This window comes from Haliotis rufescens, unplaced genomic scaffold (genome assembly GCF_023055435.1).
Source record: "Haliotis rufescens isolate VD_foot unplaced genomic scaffold, xgHalRufe1.0.p SCAF_6, whole genome shotgun sequence".
NCBI classification, from domain to species: Eukaryota; Metazoa; Mollusca; class Gastropoda; order Lepetellida; family Haliotidae; genus Haliotis; species Haliotis rufescens.
In genome coordinates, this window is record NW_025964334.1 from 1,939,717 (window position 1) to 1,957,903 (window position 18,187).

Genomic DNA, 18,187 nt, shown 5'->3' on the forward strand with positions numbered 1-18,187 from the left:
TGCTTTTTGACAAGACAACATTACTGCCAAAACACATTCCATGACATACTGAAATACTTCAAAAACGATTATCCATTTTTTTAATATATATTTGGCAAAATGACCACAAAAATCAAAGAACGTTGTTCTGCGTATTTGGGCATGACGGAATCAAACACAACATTGTCATCATTCATATTCAAATTTTGTTTGATGTGTTTGGAGATGGACTTGAGCACATAGACACATCATGTCTGATGCTTGAAAACATGATGATGAGTTTCATTGTGTGTCAGTGAGTGGGTGAGTATGGTTTTATGCCGCTTTTAGCAATATTCCAGCAATATCACAGCAGGGACACCAGAAATGGGCTTCACACATTGTACTGATGTGGGGAATCAAACCCAGTCTTCGGTGAGACGAGGCTACCCCAACCCCCATTGTGTGTCAGTGTAGATCCACTTGGCTTACAGTTCTGGTGAGCTACAATTAATAACAATGAAAATTAAATAATTTCTTACTTCAAACCCACATAAAATTTACAGCTGAAAAAAGTTTGAGCTAAGAACATTAACAACAAAGATTACATTCTCTGCTTGAACCCACCTGCATGGAGTCTCGCCTTGACTATAACCATTAGCCAGCCCATTGACGCGGTTGTCTCCCTTGCTTGAGTCACGTGATAACCGTCGGGACAGGAAGTGCGTCACGCTGTGTCTGTGACCAAGAGGACCCTAGGAAATGAAACCAATGACATCCATTGAGTCCTGGATGTATGGAGAGGTCATGAGGGATTGATTTGAACAAGGGTGCTCTCCATGAGGTTGCTGTGCTCTGAGTGCGAGTGTGAGGAGGTTGGGGAATCAGCATGACTCTAACAGTACTTCAGGGCTTGGCAGCTTAATGTGGGGGGGCTCAAAGCATCTTTTATGCACAATTGTTTGTGACTTTAAACCATATACTTTTAGCTGTCAGTCATTATGTATTTAAAAAAATTCTTTTATATTTTTCAGCTACAGCTACAAAAACAGATAGTTTTTGTTTAAAACTTCGAGCCAGATCTAAAAAAAAAAAACCTTGAAAAAATGTTATTTTTGTGGCAGGCAATTCGTTTTTTTACAACAGTCCTCATTGACCTCATTGGCCTTTAAGTCTGAACCAGCTCTCAATGCTTCAATTCTGCTATAAAATGGAACTTAATTTAACTTACAGAAAATGTAAACATAGGGCGCGTTGCAAAAAGCCAATTGCTTGCAAGCAATGTATGGCAATTTGCCTGACAACAGGACGCTATCTGTCAGCCGCACCAGTCACTGGCTGAGGTTGCATCATTCTCAAACCAAAATGGCACAATTTGAATTTGACAGCAGGACAAAAAATTCTTGACTGGATCAACTGGGAAGTGGGCAAAGGCAGCTAACATCCCATTCTGTGACTTTCTACATTAGGGCAAGGCAACTAAGCGGTAGTCATGCCGCCATTTGGGAAGAGTACGCAAGTGCTTCAAGGTGTTGCAGGCACCGGAATGAGCCTTTACTTTGCTTACTCTAAGCGATTCGTGGCTTGCAACGTGCCCATAGTAAACATTTCTGTCAGCATGGCTAATTAAATATTTTCTGTATATGAATATAAATATGAATAAGAATATGAATATGAAGACTTCATGTTTACACTGACAGCCATGCAACAACCAACTGTATCGCGGAATAAAATAGTTCCTCAAAAAGAGAGTAGACATGGGCCTATGTATGCAAAACTTGTTCTTAAAAAATAATCCTTTTTTTTCGACAATTGTTGTATATAATTGTTTCACATAAAACACATAAAAATATCAACGATTTGAACAAAATATGATGTCAGCTTCCTGAGTCTGGCAATTTTAGGAAGGATATTCAAAGCGCCACAAATGCACTTTGAGAGAGTTAATGAGGACTACAGAACATTTTTTAGCAGAAATGGCTGAGCTGTGGCCATAAACAATTCTTCACTGTAGATGCTGTGGAGGCTGTATGGAATGTGTCTCAGTCAAAACTCTTGAACAAATTCAAGTGTCGTCATTGGTGTTACCGAGCATGTGAAGTTTACGACAGCTTCACTGGTCAAGTGGATGCCGAGTTTATGACGGGTGACTCATGAATTGTGCTTACAATATGCACGCTGGCAGCCATTATTTATTCCTGACGATGTCTTGAACAAATATGTTACTACAGAAGGTGACCATCTCACCCACCAAGTTTCAGGCCTCTAGCCCTTTAAGTTTCTGAGAAGAGTATATATTTTTTCTTGTCTGAAATCAAAGATAAGTACCTGTCAGCCATATTGAAATTCCAATTTTGATGCTTTGAAGCCCTCTATAGTACAAACCAACCACACAAAACTTCACCTGAATCTGCTCAGGTCATTTCAGCGAAGAAATCGAAAATGTAAAATGTTTATGGATGGTGATAGTCTTGTGGTGACATAATTAAGCTCACATGGATTTTCAGGCTGTATGTGCTAAAAATAGTAACTGCTCCAGCTGAGCAGGAATAGTGGAGAGAGTATCACCTTTTTATCCATTTCCATGACGTTGCGCTGGATGGAGGCGTGTCTCAGACAGAGGCGGGAGAGGGACGAAAGGTAAGCCCCATGTTCGCTGCGGATGTCGTGCGCTGACAGGCGCCGCTCTGCTACTGGGGCGACTTGGCCAAGCTCACTTGGTACCACCAGGACAATGGGAGACGGACCTTTCTCCGGCTGTAAACACATCCATCTTGTAATCATTCAGAACAAGTGACCAGAAAAACTGATGGAGTTGTGCTCAACTGGTTATTAATCTCAGTTTGATTTTCAACCAAGGAAATTATAATTCTGTGATTGATTATTTTCCAGTCATACTACTCAACTTTTGATAGGGATATATCCTGAGATTGAGGGATCCTGGAGATGTAAAATGGTGTGAGATATTGCCATGGCAATGATACACTTTCAGCTTCTTTTCAATTAAGATATAACTATTTTATCGTGTGTGTGTGTGTGTGTGTGTGTGTGCATACCGGTTTCTACATTAATACCTATATAAAAGCAAAATCATTTTGAAATTAATTCTTCTAAATATGTGAACCATGATAGTAGTGTGTGGTCCACCGAGCGTTGTAATAGTGTGTGTGGTCCACCGAGCGTTGTAATAGTGTGTGTGGTCCACCGAGTGTCATAATAGTGTGTGGTCTACCGAGTGTCGCAGTAGTGTGTGTGGTCCATCGAGTGTCGGAACAGTGTGTGTGTGTGTGGTCTACTGAGTGTCGTAATAGTGTGTGGTCCACCGAGTATCGTAATAGTGTGTGTGGTCCACCGAGTGTCGTAATAGTGTGTGGTCCACCTGAGTGTCGTAGTAGTGTGTGTGGTCCACCGGAGTGTCGTAATAGTGTGTGTGGTCCACCTGAGTGTCGTAATAGTGTGTGTGGTCCACCAAGTGTTGTTATGGTGTGGGTGGTCCACCGATTGTCGGAACAGTGTGTGTGGTCTACTGAGTGTCGTAATAAGTGTGTGGCCCACCGAGTGTCGTAATAGTGTGTGGTCCACCAAGTGTCATAATAGTGTGTGTGGTCCACCGAGTGTCGTAATAGTGTGTGTGGTCCACCGATTGTCGTAACAGTGTGTGTGGTCTACCACACTCAGTTGAATACAGATTTGAAACGTGAAGACCTTCCATAGCCCTTGGGAATTACTGCCATACAATATCAACCTTCTATTAGACATTCCAGAACTTGTTTTGTTCAGTTTTTAAATTTTGAATCAATATTTTTCAAAGTGTTGCACGGAATGGAACTCGCCAGTTTGAAACAAGGGCCGCAAAGCTCGAGAATGCTGCTTTCTGATTGGCTAATGCCGACTTCTTGTTAGACATTCCATTGGTTGGTCAAAGTTTGCGAAAGGTTGTTCTGATGTGACCCATAATAGGATGTCCTCAGGTCTTTCTTTAGCTGTAGCAAGAACTAAGATCTGATTTTAATGAGATTGATAATAATATGTTTTGACCTCATGTAGTCTATAACTGAATAATGTCTCCGAAGGTTTGCTGTGGTGGAAAGGCGAGTACTGACCTGTAAGTTGAGCTTGAGCACTGTCCAGGGGATGTAGCATGGCCCCACGAACTGCTCCCGCGTGTAGGCGTTCTGCGCGAAGCCTGCAACCAGAACTCACCCAATTTGTTTGTTGTATAATGTCGCACTCTGCAGTATTCAAGCTGAATGACAACAGCCTGAAACTAATCGAGTCTGGACCAGAATGACAAGGGGGTCGATATGATATGTCCCTTGCTGTCTGGGTACAATAAAAAGCCCTGCTTCAATAAGCGCCCCCTGACCAAAATTTATAAGCATCCCTACCAAAACAGAAAATTTAGACGACAGTCTGTTTCTAAAAACAGTAGCAAAGAAGGGGTAAATAACTGCCTAATAACTATTACCGAAAGGATTTTAATTAAAAAAAAGGGTTTAATTTTAAGTAAGTTTGTTCACCTCTGCTCAATCAAACAAATTTAACTCGGGTTTGATCTTATAACTTTCTAAGCACATGGGGTGCTTATGGTATATAATTTACAGTTAATATGGTTTATAGTCTAATACAGGCTTGTAGTATCACTGCAAACGCTTTAGGCTACTACAGCCGGGGGCTGAAGACACCTGGCCGTCTCCTGCCATCACACAAGACCAGGAAGCAGGACATCACAAACTCTCGACATCAGCTATATATCTGAAACTTGTTATTCTCTTTCTTGTATTAAAGACAAGCTGGTCCACAATCTAAAGGGCTATTTCCCTTTCTCTTTAACTCCTGTTGTTGGACACATGGTTTACCATTGATGAGCACCACATCAGCCATGGAGGAGTCGATGGAGAAGGTGATGCCGTCTCGGATGTCGGTCAGGTATGCGTTCTCCAGTCTCAGTTTGATCTTCTCCTTCGTCAGACCCTGCAACAGATGCCAGATAGTCAGCACTCATAAAAAGGTCATTTGTTTGTTGTTCTTGACCGCAGTCAGGAATCTTCCACTTATATCACTATTGTTAAGATGCTTCTCTAAGGCCCTGACTTCATTCTGCGATAATACTTCACGATGGGCTGACGTCATGAGCCTGTTCAAATTACCTCCCCGTGATCTAAAGTATCCATGGTAACACTGTTCTATCATTACTGTCAATCTGTGACGTTAGCCACTAGTCTGAAGCCCGAGTCTAGTAATACTTTGTTTGGTCTAGTAAGCTCAGGTAATAATAGTCCATACAATACGGCTAACTTCTCCAGGAATCTATGCTAAGAGCAATGTTCAGGCTGGTAGTCTCAAAAGGTTTTAGACACATTAAGGTGACACATCCAGATCAAATATTGATGAATAGTTTCTTTAAACTTAAACAAATAATTGAAATTATTCTCTGGGAAGAAATATGGCAAGACGATGACAACTAATCAGGCGTCCTCGTGCTTTAACTAGAATAGTTCAGGGCTAAAATATATTTCATTACTCTATACATGGGGCTAGAGAAAACTTTATGTCTTATATAGAATATATAGAATCTTTGCCAGGCAAACAATTGGTGTACGATCCATATCCAACACAATCAGGATATGACGACCAACAATCAGCAGAGTGGGACCACCCAATCCCCATTTTATCTGGCTCTCACGACCAGCAGAGGTATTACGTTTTGAAGTCAGTAAATTTGGGTAGTCAGCTTTATGTAGTACATAATATTAGAAGGCAATAATATTTCACTTTAGCCAGAGCATCATGACGTTCCCCATCAAGACATTCCCCATCAAGACATTCCCCATCATAACATTCCCCATCAAGACATTCCCCATCAAGACATTCCCCATCAAGACATTCCATTCCCCATCAAGACATTACCCATCATAACATTCCCCATCATGACATTCACCATCAAGACATTCCCCCATCATGACATTCCCCACCAAGACATTCCATTCCCCATGAAGACATTCCCCACCAAGACATTCCCCATGAAGACATTCCCCCATCAAGACATTCCCAATCAAGACATTCCATTCCCCATCAAGACATTACCCATCATAACATTCCCCATCATGACATTCCCCATCAAGACATTCCCCCATCAAGACATTCCCCACCAAGACATTCCCCATGAAGACATTCCCCCATGAAGACATTCCCAATCAAGACATTCCATTCCCCATCAAGACATTACCCATCATAACATTCCCCATCATGACATTCACCATCAAGACATTCCCCATCATGACATTCCCCATCAAGACATTCCCCATCATGACATTCACCATCAAGACATTCCCCCATCATGACATTCCCCACCAAGACATTCCATTCCCCATGAAGACATTCCCCATCATGACATTCCCCATGAAGACATTCCCCCATCAAGACATTCCCCATCAAGACATTCCCCCATCATGACATTCCCCATCATAACATTCCCCATCATAACATTCCCCATCAAGACATTCCCCATCATAACATTCCCCATCAAGACATTCCCCATCATAACATTCCCCATCAAGACATTCCCCATCAAGACATTCCCAATCAAGACATTCCATTCCCCATCAAGACATTACCCATCATAACATTCCCCATCATGACATTCACCATCAAGACATTCCCCCATCATGACATTCACCATCAAGACATTCCCCCATCATGACATTCCCCACCAAGACATTCCATTCCCCATGAAGACATTCCCCATCATGACATTCCCCCATCAAGACATTCCCCATCAAGACATTCCCCCATCATGACATTCCCCACCAAGACATTCCATTCCCCATGAAGACATTCCCCCATGAAGACATTCCCCATCAAGACATTCCCCCATCAAGACATTCCCCATCAAGACATTCCCCCATCATGACATTCCCCATCAAGACATTCCCCCATCAAGACATTCCCCATCAAGACATTCCATTCCCCATCATGACATTCCCCATCAAGACATTCCCCATCATGACTTTCCCCATCATGACATTCCATAGGAAACTCTACTGAAAATGATGCTAAAGGCCATGTTCTTGCCACAGACCGTCCCTCACTACTTTGTTTTACGAATTATCCCCTTATCGTCACAGATGGCAGAGTAATGATGTACTTCCTGCAATCCCCGCACTGTGTCCAAACAGTCATAGTCCATTGTGGAAACATACAAGATAGGACATTAGGAATCCTTGAAGCACTTAACGAGCTGACATTGTGTTTTTAAGGCCCTGCATCCCAACACAATCCCCGATCTGACACTAAGGAGAGTCCATGTTATGGGAGTGACAGCAGTGAGGAGAAGACAACTCTTGGAGTCCTGGCGGACATCTCACCTGATACCCGGGCTGGTCCATGAGAACACCGGTAGCAAGACGGATTGCACAGACCTTCCACAGACGGTACTCCAGCGACGGCTCGGAGTCGGCAAACTCTATAATCCCCTGTTCCATGTCCTCCGAGCTGATAAACAGGAGCTGGGAAAACAACATGTCAGTCTTGTTACTGTAGAGTAAAGACACAATCAGAAATGTGAGTGAGGGTTGATTCATGCCACCAATAGCAACATTCCTACGATATCACTGCAATACAACTAATGTATACTCATCTCTAAAACATATAGAGAAGTATGTACGTTAAGAAGAGGTGTTTCCAATGTGAACCAATTAATGACAAAACTAAAAATCAGTCAAGTGTTACCACAGAGTATCTTTATTCTTATAATGATATGCTGCACATGATTTCCAAACTCTGCACACTCATCCTACACGAGACAAATGGTGCATGTCGAGTCATTGTTCTACGACATCACATGTGATGAGTTCATGAGCGTTGGTTCACACAACATACCAGTATATCTGTTTGGGCATCGAACCAATCGAATACCTCTTGTATATGAGTAATTCTTCATATATTAGACAAAATGTATGGTATTTGTGTTTCTTTTGATGCTGAGTATATTTCAAGTTTTAGGAACTTATCATCTCAACTGATACCAAAATGTTCAGGTAAAATAAGGGTAAACCTAGTGTGTCACATACATCTGTTTCCCAGCATTAGTTTACATTTGGAATCTCACGCTTCACCGTCAGTTCCCGATTCAGTTTAGCACCACCCATCTACAGGTAACATAGCTCTACATTGAAACAGTATGTTTACCTGATACATGACTCACACCGGTTTTAACTGTAAGTTGGCTTTGGTGAATACAGTAACTAATATCTCACCTGCACAGCTGTGTCACATCGGACTGTTGCCACTCTCTGTCTCTGTGTCAGGAGGCCCATCTCTCCGATGATGTTGCCGGTGGTCATGAAGTCTATGATCTTCGTCTCAGAAAGGGGGTGTATCTTGTGTGAAGATGTGGCCTTCTGCTTGATGCTGGTCTCCAGCTGCAGGCAACAACACATGCCAGAGTGTGAAATCAGTAACTTGCAGCCCTCACTACCCTCATGCCTCCACAATCCAAACAGTACTTCATACGATCATAAACTGTGAGAAACATGCAGAACACTGAGATTGAACCTGGCTCCTAGTTACCACCAGTACTGGGACGATACATCGATGCGTCGGTTCATCGTGATTGTTTACTTCTCGATGATCAGTCTCACACATCAGGTATTTGGCATCCTGTCTATGAAAAAGATGGCCTAGGGACTACAGATAAGAGCACAGGCAAGGATCATGATACATATCAGATCGTAAGTAAGGTAGTGTTACACGTATTGGATCACACATTTGGTGTGTCGTCCCAGCCCTAGTTACCACAGATACATATCAGATCGTAAGTAAGGTATTGTTACACGTATTGGATCACACATTTGGTGTGTCGTCCCAGCCCTAGTTACCACAGATACATAATCAGATGCAGGTGTCCAGGGTGCAATTAACAAGTTAGTGAGTGAGTGACTGAGTATGGTTTTACGCCGCTTTTAGCAATATTCCAGCAATATCACGGCGGGGGACACAGAAATGGGCTTCACACATTGTACACGTCGGGAATCGAACCCGGGTCTTCGGCGTGACGAGCGAACGCTTTAACCACTAGACTACCCGACTGCCCCATTTACAAGTAAGAAGGATGTGTGTGTGAGAATGTGCACCCCCTCCAGCCTGGATCCAGGGTAAATGATTGAACACTAGCCACAAGAAGCTCAAGCCAAGCATTCTCTTTGTTGGTGAAAGCTCAGCTAATAATAATCAACATAATAACACAATCTACTGAAAATGTTGCTGAGAGCCAGGTTCAGGCAAGTTGATATAATATTCAAAAGGCTTTGGCACAGACTGATATTGTGCAACTTAGTCAGCAATATTTAAGCTATACCAAATAATCAAACAAACCAGTGGTTGATAGCATGAGCATCCATGGAGCCAGAGAACCATGACACTAGTCAGGTCACATAATGTAACATTCCAATCCTCAACAAGCATGTGGCATGTATGGCTTATCTGGCCTTGAATCACCACGGGCAGGTATATGATGAACCAGACAAAACATAAAAAATATAATTGTGTTTACTACTCACCCTGACCATTCCCGACACAATGATGAAGATGCCACTGGTGGCGTCTCCCTGCTTCAAGATGATGTCACCATAATCATAGGACACCAGCTTGGCTCGACTCTGTCAATTGCATATAACAGAATGATATAATCGTAGGACACCAGCTTGGCTCGACTCTGTCAATTGCATATAACAGAATGATATAATCGTAGGACACCAGCTTGGCTCGACTCTGTCAATTGCATATAACAGAATGATATAATCGTAGGACAGCAGCTTGGCTCGACTCTGTCAATTGTATATAACAGAATGATATAATCGTAGGACACTAGCTTGGCTCGACTCTGTCAATTGCATATAACAGAATGATATAATCGTAGGACACCAGCTTGGCTCGACTCTGTCAATTGTATGTAACAGAATGATATCATCCTAGGACAGCAGCTTGACTCGACTCTGTCAATTGAATATAACAGAATGATATAATCGTAGGACACCAGCTTGGCTCGACTCTGTCAATTGTATGTAACAGAATGATATCATCCTAGGACACCAGCTTGGCTCAACTCTGTCAATTGCATATAACAGAATGATATAATCGTAGGACAGCAGCTTGGCTCGACTCTGTCAATTGTATATAACAGAATGATATAATCGTAGGACACCAGCTTGGCTCGACTCTGTCAATTGCATATAACAGAATGATATAATCGTAGGACACCAGCTTGGCTCGACTCTGTCAATTGCATATAACAGAATGATATAATCGTAGGACACCAGCTTGGCTCGACTCTGTCAATTGTATATAACAGAATGATATAATCGTAGGACACCAGCTTGGCTCGACTCTGTCAATTGCATATAACAGAATGATATAATCGTAGGACACCAGCTTGGCTCGACTCTGTCAATTGTATATAACAGAATGATATAATCGTAGGACACCAGCTTGGCTCGACTCTGTCAATTGCATATAACAGAATGATATAATCGTAGGACACCAGCTTGGCTCGACTCTGTCAATTGTATGTAACAGAATGATATCATCCTAGGACAGCAGCTTGACTCGACTCTGTCAATTGAATATAACAGAATGATATAATCGTAGGACACCAGCTTGGCTCGACTCTGTCAATTGTATGTAACAGAATGATATCATCCTAGGACACCAGCTTGGCTCAACTCTGTCAATTGCATATAACAGAATGATATCATCGTAGGACAGCAGCTTGGCTCGACTCTGTCAATTGTATATAACAGAATGATATAATCGTAGGACAGCAGCTTGGCTCGACTCTGTCAATTGTATGTAACAGAATGATATCATCCTAGGACACCAGCTTGGCTCGACTCTGTCAATTGTATATAACAGAATGATATAATCGTAGGACACCAGCTTGGCTCGACTCTGTCAATTGTATGTAACAGAATGATATCATCCTAGGACAGCAGCTTGGCTCGACTCTGTCAATTGTATATAACAGAATGATATAATCATAGGACACCAGCTTGGCTCGACTGTCAATTGCATATAACAGAATGATATAATTGTAGGACACCAGCTTGGCTCGACTCTGTTAATTGTATATAACAGAAGGATATAATCTAGGACACCAGCTTGGCTCGACTGTCAATTGCATATAACAGAATTTTGGTCAAAGGACACCAATGAGGCTCAAGTCATTGTAGTGGAGTGGTTTATGTTGTCAATGTTGCTGCCAGACTCACCTTCATATAGTCGATGAGTTTCTCATCGTTATGCATCCAGGTGACGTTGTTGAGCATCTTCTCGGGTTCAGGGAGCGGGATGGTGGGCGGGGCATTCAGCAGGCGCTTCATCTTTATCTCCACCATCTTCAGCAATACAACACATGTCATGGGAGTGCACCTTCTTACAACAATGTTATATTTAACAGCTTGATAAGTTGACAGATCTGTTCTCAGTGAGTGAAGGAACAAGGAACCACATCACTGTAAATGAAGAAATGGTGTTTTTCATCTGTTTCAAGAGTTTTGTTTATAGTTCATTTTCTATATTTTGGTAATGGTTTAAGTTTCATTTATTTAAAAAAAAAGAAGAAGTTTTTCTAAGTTAAATATTTGGTCCACTTATTAAAGCTCTGCACGCTAACGTCGAACCCATTCGACAGAGGTGTCCATCCCCGTGCATCTGATGTCGAACCCATTCGACAGGCGAATAGCATAACAACACCCCAAAATAAAACTCGCCATATCTATTTACCAAGAAGGCTTTGCGTAACATTTAAATTACGTATGACATGCATAAATCCTCAGCTTGCTCAATATCAAAACGTTCAGTCATTTATTTACCTCAAAAAGAAAATATCGCGAGTTAAAAATGTTTCGGCCAAACTTCTCGGCACACAACTACCAGAAACGGCCATTGTTGACTTTTGGCACTTCACGTTGAGCGGCATGCAGTCCGATATTTTCTTTATAATTTCATCATTTTTCCTATTCGATCATAATTTTTTGTTTGCTGGCGAAAGGAAAACACTCATGTTCCTTAATTTCTAAAAATTAGCAACTTTCGGTGTAACTAATTGTAAACAAAAACAATCTGAATCGTAACATCATCGATTGGATGAAACTTGTACTATCATGGCAACGGCGGTAAACAAACAACTCCACATGCATAGTTATCCCGTTAGACTATTACAATCATTTTGTTACATCTAACTTAATTTTCTAGAATTATTGACACGTATGTATAAATCTTTGTAAAAAGAATTTCATTTTTAAAGAGTTTGGAAATGATTTCGTTTGATAAACTTTCCGACACATTGACAAGCCGACAAACAGCTGACAAACGTCAGTGATACGTTTGGGCGTGGCCTAACTCGCGATTTGTTGAGTTGAACAAAGTCAACAAACACTGCGAAAAATGACAAATATTGGATGATACGCAAAATCTGAACTGATATACATTCTAGGTAAACCATTCAATAGCAAAATAATGCATTTTATGAGAAATAATCAAAATACTTGCAATTTTAGCTATGATTTCTGAAACCGGAAGCACGTACCGCATGTGACACATGGAAGCAAAATATGCAAAAGTTGGTAAGCTATCATAAAGAAATTCCGAAATAGATTCAAATTCAAAAGAAAATACATAATTTACTATTTTTCGTCAACTCTTTACTATTTATTGATCTGGAGAGCAGTCTTTACTCCTATTTGTTTCATATTTCTTCGTGATTGTCGCCATCAAATGTGCAAGTCTAAATCCGAAACCGTAATGGATTTCACGCTCGATGATATTAATTTTAAAATATTTTCTAAAAAAGAACGCAACGGAGAGCGATACAACGTATTGATATGCCATAATAATAACATAATATTGTTATAGGTCTAACATTACAAAAAGAACAATTTAAATATTAAAGATGTTGTTGAAAACTTTCTGAGAACCTCCCGTCCTCTGAACCGATAAAATTTTGGTACACAACGAGGTAGGCTAGTGTAAATATATATAGATTCTAGGCTCCTATATATGTGATTTTGTACCCAAAACAAATTAAATTGTACCCAAAATACTTTGTGAATTTGTACCTAAGAAAATAAGAAAATAGATCTATAATTATATTTATGTTTTCATGTAGATGAACAGAACACACAATAAAATATTTCATCAAGTTCCAAATATGATTATGACTGTGATCCTTGAAATTGATTGTTTAGTTTTGAGAGAAAATTGACGTCTTGTCACTGAAGGAGAGGCCAGTTAAGTTGGTTAAACCTAAGTTAGAATGAATTGTTTTGATAGGAAAGTGATATGTTAAGTTTAAGACACCAAATTAATGTATATCTTTGAAATAATTCTAGGTTGATCTACAAAATCACATACCCATTTGGGTAACAAATTACTAGAAATTTTGGGTACAAAAGTCACCACTGTACATTTCAACTGATTTTCGTGAATCAATGGGATAACAAAAATTTGTCGGAATGATTCCTTTTCTCATTTTTTAAGACAAGAATTTGTTTTACATAACAAAACAGGCAGATCTACACAGATCACGTTTAGTCCTAAAAATGTTTAAAATATCGACACCTCAGAAATGAGGGCTTATAAGGTTATAATTCTACCTAACTTGTCACATGGTTTGACTTAGATCTAGGTCTACCTAAGAAAAGTCCTTATGAAAATCTGTTTTTAATTTTTTTATGACACTGACATTTCTGGCACTTAGACAAAGAGTATTCAAGGAAAGACAGATATGTTTTTGAATGAAAATATGACTTTCCTTTATAATTCTTTTTTCATGATGACAGGGGAACTTTTATACACACCAGCTGAGGAAGTTGTGATACTGTGATTGCATACAAAGAAAAAACAGGTTGGAAGCAGTACCTGTATGTATAAAATAGACCACATAAGGTGAACAAAAGTAATGGATTGGCTGACTGGAAAAAATACATCTGGCAAGGGTCAACATGTACACAGGCATGTTTCTTTTCATTCCAACCAGAAGACTGAGATAGCATTTTCTAAGAAACCTGTGGCAAACTTACCAGCTCATGTGCCACCATGGTTCTTGTGATTAAACAAACAAAAATGTCATGTACTGTTACAAGTACTGTTACTGTAATTAAATTAAATTAATTCCTATTAAATTTTATTTTAGAATTTTTTTATTTGGAAACAAACCACATAATGCACAAGATTAATGTCCATATGAGTTTAGTATGTATATGTTAAGGATCTGATTTATTCATTATTCATGGAATACTAAAATTAAAATGATGACATCAGAGAGTTACTTATTCACATAGTTGATTTTCAGAGTGCAAGATAATAATTGTTGAATAAATATGTTTAAACTAAAGATAATAATTGAAGTTTGATCAGTTACACTGTGCTGATGCAAAGACTAATATTTACTGTCCCCACACACCATCATTGTGGGAAAAATAACTATTAAATATAACTTAAAATTTTAAAACCTGTAAACAGCTGTAAATAATTAAACAATTACAAATCTATCATCAATACGCCATCATGGTGGTCTTCATATTTTTGGAATAAATTTAGAAATCCTTCGTGTAACTGTTCTAAAATCATGCTAGAATCTATGAATGTATTCCCGAAAGGAAAGCTATCCTAAATGTAATGTGGAACTAACACCGAAAATATGTACGTAGCATTTTATTGCTTATATATACCCAATCATATTCAGCAACGCGGGGATGTTATTTTGAAACACGTTTTGTCAAGCCCATTTTCGCGCACCTGTTGAAGAGGGTGATCTTGCTGATCGACGATATCCATAGACGTATTACGTGGGATACACTTGTTGTAGTGAAACTTATCAGCGTTTACATCGCAGAAATATGAATCATGTCCCATTTATATTCACAACATTGAATGGTGATTCTTAAATATCAACAGAAGTTCAAATAAAAGATACCGAGAAACTTGCATGTGGCATGTTGATTTATCGTCTACCGTTTCCGGGTCACGGGAGCATGCAAGGTCAAACGGATTAACTAATACGCGAATTATATCGTCAAAGTCACATTTTTATTTCATGTTAGTGGCGATTACTGATACTGTGTATCGACTTATGTTTTTGCTGTATGTGATAGGCGAACTATTTCATAATTTACTGTAATTGTTTTGTTTCGAAAGCTTATCAGCAGACTACCCCTGTCTGTGACATCACATCCGGTGACCTATGCACTTATTGAAATAGTGCTGTCAGAATTCACGATCTTTATTTTCATTTTTCTCTCGTCATATTTATTGGAATATGACGAATAAAACATTCTTCGATTGAGAAGATCGTCAACTTTCGCCAAGTTATATTTTTAAAGGCAATGTAAACTTTGTTGATGTTAAAATAGCAGTAAGATATGCGGAGGTCGAGCGAAGCGCGCCATGTTTGATTTTAGGACGTCTGCTAGCATCATGACACGGGTTGTTCATTTTTGTATATCGTAAATATTCAACCAAAACGCTTGAAATTAGGATTAGTGAATATTTATAAGTCATTAATTGTTTCCTGCAAATTTTATAACATGACACGTCAGATTAACCCGAATATTCGTATTTCTGCAACCGACATGATGACCTCGAAAATTAAGTTATTTTTATGTTTAACGTTTAGATAATAAATTCACTGAAATGGTTCCTAATTTACCATCGCGCTGTTATTTGCTGATAAAAAAAACCCGAATTTTTACTCAATTAAAATTAAGATATCGGAGATATGATTATTGAAATCAATTTGCACAAATGTTACGATATTAAAAGGTTCCTAGCATGAAATGCAAACCACCTTCAATAACGCAATTCAGGTAAGTTCAAGAATATTTACAAATTTTGTGTTCGCTTTGGTCTTAACATTGGTATGATTGAAAACATTAGGATATTTTTATATAGTACTGTGTAGTTTTCTATCAGGAATAAATGTGCAAAATATTTCTTCAATTGGCCCTTGTTTAATGAGGCACCGACTGTTTGAAATCACCCACCCTCTTTAGAGCGCCTTATGCTAAAATTAATCCAGCAGGCAGGGGTAAGAAGTGTGAAAATAATTCAGCAGGCTAAAGGTTAAAGTCATCTTCATTTGAACCTCCTCACTTTGGCTTAGTGGATAAAGTGTTTCGTCCTAATATGTCACATGAAACCTAGATATTTTGAGTTCAAATCACCATTTCTCAAGACATTTTTGCGGATAAAATATTAACTTGTTTACAGCCTCAATTTCATTTCAAGTCACATGATCTAAAAAACACATGTTCCCCACACAATCAGTTAAATCTCCATCTTGTTAGGACCACAGTTGCATTCTCAACAGTATAAAGCAACACAAATGTAAGTAAACTCATATTTTTCAATGCCAAAGTTAATATTATTTTATTTATCAAGTGTTCAATGCATGTACATGTATAACGTCAATTCAGTAATTATTTTGCAGTTGTAAGTTGTATTTTGAAGTCGTCTTAACTGTTCAACGTCAGCTCTTCGATTCAACTCCTTTACCAATGATAATGTCTGAATGAATATTGTTCTTATCAACGTTTGTATTGAACGTTGTGATTAACACTCAACATCATGTAATACAGATCCCTGTGGGTGGGAGTGTCAGAAGTGTGTTCCTTGCATCTACAATCACTGTATTCAGTTCAGTGTCAGAATAGAAAACTTATAGCTACAGGTTAAAGTTTCTGAACAGGCAGGCAAGTTATTTTAAGTTTTTCAAGATCTACTTGTATGAATCTATTTTTAGACAACAATAATGCTGGAATTTCCCTTGTATTCATAACTAGTATCTTCGCACAATGCATTGTAATTACTGTATTCGACATAACAAGTGCCCCAGATGCTTAGAAATTTGACAAATAGATTGGTAGTGAAACAAACTTAATTCAAACATCGATCAGTTTGTGAGTGAGTATTGTTTTACGCCGCTTTTCGCAATATTCCAGAAATATCACGGCGGGGAACACCAGAAATGGGCTTCACACATTGTACCCATGTGGGGAATCAAACCTGGGTCTTCGGTGTGACGAGCCAACACTTTAACCACAAGGCTACCCCTCCACCCAAATCAAACGTTGATGAACCAACAACATTTTAGATAACAGTTATCACACAGTTATTTACCCCCTCTAAGCCTTTGTTTTTTTTAAAAAAAAATCTGTAATGTACACAAGAAAATTTGGACTGTTTATGTACTTAGTGTTCTGATATAAACAAGAACTAACATAAAACTATAAAGATTTGAAAAGCTAATCCCACTACAATAATACAATGAAACACAACAACACTACAACAACAGTAAAAACAACAGTAACAACAACCACCTTCTTGAGTTTCTCCCCCTCTGCTTCCTGCAGGATGCCGTCCTCCCACAGCTCATGGATGCCGTCACGCAGGTTGTTGAGGACGCTGCGGATAGCCTGCCGTGTCTTGGCCGACAGCGCTATGTCTGGGTGCTGCTTTTGCAGATGCCCTGAAAGATTCCATAATAACTGAACGAGGGGCTGCAAGGATAATGTGAGGACAAGTTTGCTATTGAACACAAAACTACATGCTTTAACAAACCTACCATGCATTAGAATACTCTAATTTTCTATTGGGATTTTGTTTGACAAATAGTTTTTTTCCAGATTGTCCTGCATGCAATATTATCGCAGGTCATAGTTAGGACATGCTGGATGTTTTGTGAAAAGAAAGATCATTTGGTTCCTCATTTCAGAGACAAGATGATACGCCAAGCTGGTGTCAAATGACAATATATGTTGTACAAAACTGTCATACTGTGGTACTGCACAAGAAGGAACCAATCAACTAGTGAACATACTGCTTTGGTTTTGGCTGCATTCAGCAATATTCCAGCTTTACCACGGTGGCCTGTAAGTAACCCACTTTGGGTCAGGCAACCAACAATCCACACCTCCAGGGTTCAATGACACACAGGCCCATTGCACAGTATGACAACACCATCCTTATTTGTTTTGGCTTTTACAGGCATGGCTTATTGTGATACAAAACCCATACAAGAAAACACTACAAAATTAGCTTCCCACATTGTACTTGTCACGAATTGACCTGGGTCTTTGGCATGATGAGTCAACATGTTTGTTTGTTGTTTTACGCCGCACTCAGCAAAATTCTCGCTATATGATGGCGGTCTGTACATAATCAGGTCTGGAAC

At 39.4% G+C, this 18,187-nt stretch overlaps 1 protein-coding gene across 1 annotated transcript in view; it reads right to left on the minus strand.

Moving 5' to 3' along the window:
- LOC124149791 (sodium/hydrogen exchanger 10-like) overlaps positions 1 to 18,187 on the minus strand; it is a 67,787-nt gene that overhangs the window by 6,189 nt on the left and 43,411 nt on the right. The window contains exons 18-26 of the mRNA XM_046521568.2: positions 17,334 to 17,482; positions 11,226 to 11,351; positions 9,519 to 9,617; positions 8,217 to 8,381; positions 7,326 to 7,466; positions 4,818 to 4,932; positions 4,062 to 4,144; positions 2,527 to 2,715; positions 586 to 713 (exon numbers count right to left, since the gene is read on the minus strand). Of these exons, the coding sequence (XP_046377524.2) occupies positions 586 to 713; positions 2,527 to 2,715; positions 4,062 to 4,144; positions 4,818 to 4,932; positions 7,326 to 7,466; positions 8,217 to 8,381; positions 9,519 to 9,617; positions 11,226 to 11,351; positions 17,334 to 17,482 (1,195 nt within the window). The remainder of the gene's footprint in view (positions 1 to 585; positions 714 to 2,526; positions 2,716 to 4,061; positions 4,145 to 4,817; positions 4,933 to 7,325; positions 7,467 to 8,216; positions 8,382 to 9,518; positions 9,618 to 11,225; positions 11,352 to 17,333; positions 17,483 to 18,187) is intronic.